Source organism: Rhinolophus hipposideros (assembly GCF_964194185.1).
Source record: "Rhinolophus hipposideros genome assembly, chromosome: 20".
Taxonomy (NCBI): domain Eukaryota; kingdom Metazoa; phylum Chordata; class Mammalia; order Chiroptera; family Rhinolophidae; genus Rhinolophus; species Rhinolophus hipposideros.
In genome coordinates this window covers 25,342,593-25,350,991 of record NC_138066.1, presented here as the reverse complement: position 1 = coordinate 25,350,991, position 8,399 = coordinate 25,342,593, and the positions used below count along the sequence as shown (strand labels likewise).

The window sequence follows — 8,399 nt, the reverse complement described above, 5'->3', positions numbered from 1 at the left end:
TTAGAAATGCAGACTACAGCTTGTGTAGCAAGGTTCTGGAGCTTACACTGAACTACTTTTCTTCTTTTGTCAGTCACTTGCCACTCTTCTTTCGCAGTGTTTTTGTATTCTTTGAAATGCTTCCAATTGTCTTTCTGATACCTCGATTCCTACAGTCTTCCGCAATAAGGAAAATTAAACCGGCTGTCTTGTAGGACTATGGAAAACCGGCGAAAAACTACTACGTACGTAGGAGGAGAGGAGGTGTGGAAGGCGGAACCTAAAGTGAGAGGAAAGCAGGAACTGAAGAAGCAGAGGAGGGATTTCAAAACTGAACGAAAGCCGGTTGGTTTTACAGGGAGGACCGGAAGCATTCTAGAGAAGTCTCTGCACCATGGCGGGTCCTGTCAGCTTGCGAGAGCTTCTAATGGGAGCTTCAGCCTGGACCAGCCCTGAAAGTCCCGAGGGGTCCCCTACTGAGGGCGGAGGGAGCGCGCCTGGCGGACCGGAGCCTCCTTGGCGAGAGGATGAGATTTGCGTGGTGGGAATCTTCGGCAAGACGGCTCTGCGACTGAATTCCGAGAAGTTCTCACTTGTGAACACGGTGTGCGACCGACAGGTCTTTCCCCTCTTTCAGCACCAAGATCCGGGGGACCCAGAGCCTGGAATCAGGACCGAGGCAGGCGCTGTCGGGGAGGCTGGTGGAGCCGGAGACGCTGGGGCCGGGGCCGGGGCCGGGGCCGGGGCCGGAGCCGGAGCCGGAGCCGGGGCCGGAGCCGGGGCCGGGGCCGGGGCCGGGGCCGGGGCCGGGGCCGGGGCCGGAGCCGAGGCCGAGGCCGAGGCCGCGGATCCAGTTCCGGGAGGTGTAGCTGCCGCGGAAGGTAACCAAACTGAGCCAAGTTCCCAGGACTACAGCCTTCTGCAGGCCTATTACAACCAGGAAAGCAAGGTTCTGTATCTTCTTCTCACTTCCATCTGTGACAATTACCAGCTTCTGCGGGCTTGTCGAGCCCTTCAGAGCGGGGAAGCTGGAGGCGGCCTCTCCTTACCTCACGCAGAAACGCACGAGTTCTGGAAGCATCAGGAGAAGCTGCAGTGCCTCAGTCTGCTTTATCTTTTCTCCGTCTGTCACATCCTGCTTCTGGTCCATCCCACTTGTTCTTTTGACATCACTTATGATCGAGTGTTCAGAGCCTTGGATGGACTGAGACAGAAAGTACTGCCCCTTCTCAAGACAGCCATTAAGGATTGTCCAGTTGGCAAAGACTGGAAACTTAACTGCCGACCTTGTCCACCTAGACTCCTTTTCCTATTTCAACTCAATGGAGCCCTCAAAGTGGAACCCCCTCGGAACCAAGACCCAGCTCATCCAGACAAGCCCAAGAAACATTCTCCCAAAAGGAGACTGCAGCATGCCCTGGAGGACCAGATCTATAGAATTTTCCGGAAGAGTCGTGTCTTGACTAATCAGAGTATTAACTGCCTCTTTACTGTGCCTGCCAACCAAGCTTTTGTGTACATAGTTCCAGGAAGTCAGGAGGAGGACCCAGTAGGCATGTTGCTGGACCAACTTAGGAGTCATTGTACTGTCAAGGACCCGGAATCTTTGCTGGTACCTGCACCCCTTTCTGGGCCCAGGCGATACCAGGTGATGAGGCAACACAACCGACAACAACTTTCTTTCCATGTTGACAGCAGCAGTTCCAGTTCTTCAGGGCAGCTAGTGGATTTCACTCTTCGGGAATTCCTATGGCAGCATGTGGAGCTAGTGCTAAGCAAGAAAGGTTTTGATGACAGTGTGGGCAGGAACCCACAGCCTTCCCATTTTGAACTTCCCACTTATCAGAAGTGGATCTCAGCAGCTTCAAAACTGTATGAAGTAGCTATTGATGGGAAAGAGGAGGACCTGGGGTCACCCACTGGGGAGCTAACATCCAAGATTTTAAGCAGTATTAAAGTCTTGGAAGGGTTTTTGGATATTGACACCAAATTCTCAGAAAATCGGTGCCAAAAAGCTTTACCCATGGCCCATAGTGCTTATCAGTCAAATTTGCCTCATAATTACACAATGACTGTCCATAAGAATCAGCTTGCCCAGGCTCTTCGAGTGTACAGTCAACATGCTAGGGGTCCAGCCTTTCACAAATACGCCATGCAGTTACACGAGGACTGCTACAAGTTTTGGAGCAATGGCCATCAGCTCTGTGAGGAGAGAAGTTTAACTGATCAACACTGTGTACATAAATTTCACTCATTACCTAAATCAGGTAGCTAAAATTTTCTCAGCATTTTGAAATCAAAACTTTAAGCTGTTAATTATTTTTGTTTTAAGAGTGTTTGTTCACGATGTATTGATGTTTTAAAAAGAACCCTGTAGGGTTCTTTTTAAATTTAGGTGCATCAGATTTAAATTTTCCCTCCTGCTGTAAAAAAATACCAGCTATGACTACTAGTTATTTTCTAGTATTTAAAGAATGAGCTCTAGGGCATTAGGAAATGAGAACTGTTAAATAGTACAAAGTTTCAGAAATTTTATGTTAACATTTTTATCTTGGAATGTTTGTTGAACTGAAATGAGTATAATGAAAAGTAAGGTCACCATGATGATGACAAAAACCTACAAACCTTAGAAAATCCAAAAACTTTAGATTGAAAATATAATTTTACGTATTTTTCACTTGTTTCTTCTGTTACGTGTATTTAGGCAAGATTTGGTGGTGATGGTGTTTTTTTCCAAAGTACTGTATGGAGAAATTTGGGGTTTAGATGCTATAGAGTGCAAATTAAATTTCACTCTGTGTTGTGTGTGTGAAATGAATAGTGACTATTGTATTTTCCAGGAGAAAAACCAGAGGCTGATAGAAATCCTCCTGTGCTATATCACAATAGCCGAGCTCGGTCCACTGGTGCCTGTAACTGTGGAAGGAAGCAAGCACCTCGAGATGACCCCTTTGATATCAAGGCAGCTAACTATGACTTTTATCAGGTAGACTGAATTTTTCTTTTTCCTTTTCTCTCTGTCTCTCTGTCTCTCTGTCTCTCTCTCTCTCTCTCTCTCTCTCTCTCTCGCTCTCGCTCTCGCTCTCGCTCTCGCTCTCGCTCTCGCTCTCGCTCTCCCTCTCTCCCCCCTCCTTCCCTCTCCCTCTCCCCTTCTCTCCCTTCTCTCTCTCTCTCTCTCTTTCTTTTTTTTTTAACTGAGTAAACCAACTGAGTAAAAATATGTATTTATCAGAAGCAAAATATCTACAAAAGTAAATGTGACTACAGTGTGATATATAGACAAGGGAAAGTTCTTTATATATACTTACTTGCTTCCCCATTAATTGTTGATCCTGCTTTTTAGAGTGAAGAGTGTGTTATTTTAAATGGAAAGTTCACAGGGGTATTTTTTTCTTCTTCCTCTATAGCTTTTGGAAGAAAAATGTTGTGGAAAATTGGATCATATCAATTTCCCAGTATTTGAACCAAGTACTCCAGATCCTGCTCCTGCCAAAAATGAATCTTCTCCTGCCCCGCCAGATGCAGATGCTGATAAACTTAAAGAAAAAGAACCTCAAACCCAAGGAGAGAGCACAAGCCTGAGTTTAGCTTTGAGTTTAGGCCAATCCACAGATAGTTTAGGTACCTATCCTGCTGATCCACAAGCAGGAGGAGATAATCCAGAAGTTCATGGTCAAGGAGAAGTAAAAACTGAGAAGAGGCCAAACTTGATTGATAGACAGGCATCCACAGTTGAGTATCTCCCAGGCATGCTGCATTCAAATTGCCCTAAAGGTCTCCTACCCAAATTCTCCAGCTGGTCTTTGGTTAAACTAGGCCCTGCTAAGTCTTACAACTTTCACACAGGTTTAGACCAACAGGGCTTCATTCCAGGAACAAACTATCTTATGCCTTGGGACATTGTCATCAGGACTAGAGCTGAAGATGAAGGAGACTTAGACACCAATTCTTGGCCTGCTCCAAATAAAGCTATTCCTGGGAAGAGAAGTGCAGTTGTAATGGGAAGAGGAAGACGGCGAGATGACATAGCTCGAGCATTTGTGGGCTTTGAATATGAAGACTCTCGAGGTCGGAGGTTTATGTGCTCAGGACCTGACAAAATAATGAAAGTAATGGGAAGTGGTCCAAAGGAATCAGCTTTAAAAGCCCTGAATAGTGACATGCCCTTATATATTCTGTCATCATCTCAAGGTAGAGGGCTAAAACCACATTATGCTCAACTTATGAGGCTTTTTGTTGTGGTTCCTGATGCTCCTTTGCAGATAATACTAATGCCTCAGGTAAGAAATACAACTCTTTCTGTCTTCGAAACAAAAACTGCTGATGCTTGTTTTGATTGTTTTTAAAAAGTACAGGGTAATATCAAAGTGGTTATTTCATTAAATGGGTCTTAATTTTAAATACCTTTTATACCTAATATTCTTTTTCTTGAAAAATTAATTGTGAATGTCTTAATCAGTTCACACCATGAGTTCACATCGATTGGTTCAGAATCAGATCTTAAAGTTAAAAATCTGTAGAAAAGCAGGATAACATCTGAGACTGTATAATATAGAGTATTGGATATGATTAGAGTTAGGAGTGTGCCCATTACCTACAAACCTATTATTTGTTTAGGCATTTGTTTTTCAGGTGTTTCTTACTGAAAATAATTATATTACTTATGTTTTTCAGGTTCAACCAGGCCCACCACCATGTCCAGTATTCTACCCAGAAAAACAAGAGATCACTCTCCCACCAGATGGTCTCTGGGTTTTGAGATTTCCTTATGCATATGTGACAGAGAGAGGACCTTGTTTCCCTCCAAAGGAAAATGTGCAGTTAATGAGTTACAAGGTGCTCCGAGGGGTTCTTAAAGCAGTAACACAATAAGTGTTTCCCAGCCAGTTCAATCCTAAACTTGAGCTGGTTTTTGGTTTTGGTGTGTATGGAGTGTTTTATTTGGTATTTGTATACTGTGTTTTCTTGAACCTAAAATGTGTTTTGGTTTACAGGAGTTCAGTATTTGGACAATAATTGTTCTACTATTTCACGATATTGTTGATATTTATTGTAAATAGGGCTACAACTTCCTAATAAACGTTGGTTATTCTGGAAAAGACATAAAATACATGGTGATACCTCTTATTTTCTTTTATTTCTGTTTCGCTGTCCATAATAAAACTTGTTTCTATCATAACTGAATGTTGCATAATCACGTTGAGCCAAAACTTTGTTTTTGCTAAAATTCTATTTTAGCTGGGATTTTCCTTAAGATGCTGCTCTTGAAATTATCTTCAAAACATGATGATCCAGTAAGTTATCTGGTAGTGCTCTGAGGACTTAATTGCAAAAAAAGCTCTATTGTTTGGCCCACAATCCCGGTACCTGAGTTAGATTCTTTTTTTCATACCATTTGATTCTTGGACTGGTGAGATACCATATTTTAAATGAATGCTATCTGAACTACTGCTTTTTAACCCAAAATATTAATACATACTCTGCTTTAAAAATTCCTATACTGTGAAGCAATTTGCTAAGTGATACAAAGCTTATTAATCAATGATAACTTTCACCAGCATCAACGTGGTGACACTGACATATCACCAATTAGATAAATGTGCAAAATAACATACCAAAATTTAATGTAATTGATTATATTTGCCTAGACACATTGATTTCGTAAGACTGGGCAAACAGAATTGGAGATTTTATTTTTCAATATGTATGAAATGTAGTATTTGTATAATATATCTTACTACTAGCTTAAAGCAGTTATTTAGGTTTTGATTGAGAAGCACATATTGGCAGTTATAAAAATAGTTACAGGGATGTAAAGTACAGCATAGGGATTATAGACAATAATATAACAACAATGGTGTCAGATTGGTACTAGACTTATCAGGGTGATCATTTGAAAATTATCAGGGTGATCATTTGGAAATTATATAAATGTCTAATCACTATGTTCTACACCAGAAACTAAAATTGAAAATTTTGCTTTTAATCAGAAATTTAAAAAAATAAAATGTATAGGGAGAAACGTGATTGACAGCCAATTTGGAAGTATAATTTAATTACATGTATTTTTATGCCCATTTACTCTAATTTGATTAGGGAAAGGAGAATGTGAGCCAGTGTGAAAATTAGTTTACATTCTTCTTTCATTCTGTCCTTATTTTTCATCTTTTTTATATCTTTCATTCCTTTTATATCAATTTTTTAAAAAATCACAATTGCTCAACTGTAATTGAAAAAATATAAAAATAATTTTAAAAAGAAATCACAATTACTTTTGTACTAAGCATGATTTTTGGTTGGTTTTATTAAATAGCACACTGCATTTGGGAAATATAGCTAGATTGCTCTGTAGGGCATGTACTAATAGTTGTTTGGACTTTTCAATAGCCTCTAAGACTTGAATAACAGATTGAGAACAAATAGGTGTCAGAAGAGCAAACCTGTGTCTTTTTCTCTTTGTTTCCTTTTTAATGGCATTCTATATGGAAGAACTTTACATGCATAAATTAGTAAATGATTTTCCTTAATTATTTTTGGTTACAGAAGCCACCCTAATTTGAATTTCTGTAGAGTTCTTAAATACATATTTTTATGCTATTTGTATTTATAACCTGCTTAAAAGACGATCTCAGTACTTGATGTTTGTTTTTATCCATAAATGATAGGTTTACGTGTTGTGTTAGAGAAATGTGGGCTGTGTATTTGTATTGCGTACTGTTTTTCTCTCTAATCATATAAAATTTACTTCAGCAAATTTCAAAAGTGATGATTGTATTAAAGAAATTATATTTGTTTTGTAGCAGCACTTGCATTGTCCTTTACTTAGCATTTCCTTTTTTTTAATTAAGATGTAAGCAGATATTTCAAATTGATTCTTTTTTAAGAATCCCTGGGTCAGAAGGGACTTCACATCCTTTGGCCTAAGTCTTTTGATGTGTTAATGAAAAGTAAAGAATTAAAATAGAAAGTAAATCAACTTATTTGAGGAGTGCTTACTATTTAAAGGATTAATATAAATCTTTTGTAAAATAAATTACATTATTCTAGTTTTAAAAATGGTTTCACATATTGATTTACTTAAAGTTAGATTCCCTGTATTCATTTAAACGGAATCTGTATCTTAGTAAAAAAATAAAGAAAGAAAAGAAAAAGACAGAAAAAGACTTTCAAAGAAACAGGAAACAGAAAAGTAGAGAATGGGACTAGGGAAACCTGATGCTTAAAGGTAACAACTACTCTTTATTGAGTGGCACACAATAATAATAGCTATTTCATGCATATCCACTTGTTAGGTACTTTACTAAGCATTTTGCATACATTGCCTCTAATCCTTAAAACACTGCAAGATAGATATTATCCCTATTTATAGATCAGGAAATTAAAGCTTGAAGTGGTTAAATAATTTGTCTTAATGTCACATAGCTACTAGGGAGTAGCAAAGTTAGAATTTAAATTGAGGACTCTGATTTCCAAGTTGTACTCTTCCTATGTTTTGCCGTCTTAGAAAATGACATGAATGGAGGAGTTTTGAATGTCAGAAATATTAGGTATGATACCCCCAAAACATTCTAGTATTTTTTAAACTTGAATCTTGATTCTCTCTAAAACTGTAGTGAATCTTTATATTCTTATATCCTCCCTTGTTTTATATTTTCTTCTGTATAAAATAGTACTATAGTAGATTGGAGCAAAAAAAAAAATTGACACTACCATTTAAGAAACTTGGACAAATAATCCTTAAGTATTATTTTCTCTAAAATGGTAATGATAATTCCTCTTTATCACAGGGGTGGTGTGAGGATTTAAGGAGTATATATATAAAGCTCCTAATAGAGGTGCACATAAATTCTGGGTAATTATTATTATTTGAAATTTATTTTTTAAAGAATCCTGTAATTCTAATAGTTTGGAAGATGATGAATAAATCTTGGTTCAATTTTAGTCTGACTTTTTATAACCAGGGAAACAATACATGCAAAACACTGTGGTAAGCACCACGAGATACAGTTTTGTGGACTTGATACCTTTCCTCTGTATCCTCCTGTGGTCTTTTCAAACTGGGTCTAGTTTTTGTTAGTTTATTTATGCTCCATGTTAACCTCTCAAATCTCTTGGCCATTTAATTGCTCTTTTTCTGTTCTGTCTCCTACAATTTTGTGCCTATCCTAAGATACGGCATATAAAACTGCACTCAGTTCTTTTTCTTTCTTTTTTTTTTGTAGAGGGAAGTTTTTGTTTTTTGGTTTTTGTTTTTAATTTTGTTGGGGAATATTGGGGAATAGTGTGTTTCTCCAGGGCCCATCAGCTACAAGTTGTTGTCCTTCAATCTAGTTGTGGAGGGCGCAGCTCAGCTCCAAGTCCAGTCACCATTTTCAATGTTAGTTGCATGGGGCGCAGCCCATCATCCCATGAGGGAATTG

General features: G+C 38.9%; 1 protein-coding gene across 1 annotated transcript; it reads left to right on the top strand.

The window, feature by feature from the left end:
• The first annotated feature begins 358 nt into the window (after nt 1–358).
• On the top strand, nt 359–6,781 carry SMG8 (SMG8 nonsense mediated mRNA decay factor). Its single transcript, XM_081028011.1, has 5 exons — nt 359–718; nt 782–2,246; nt 2,820–2,965; nt 3,387–4,259; nt 4,654–6,781. Exons 1-5 carry the CDS (start codon nt 374–376, stop codon nt 4,849–4,851), a joined length of 3,027 nt encoding a protein of 1,008 aa, XP_080884137.1. The 5' UTR covers nt 359–373; the 3' UTR covers nt 4,852–6,781.
• Nucleotides 6,782–8,399: the final 1,618 nt, after the last annotated feature.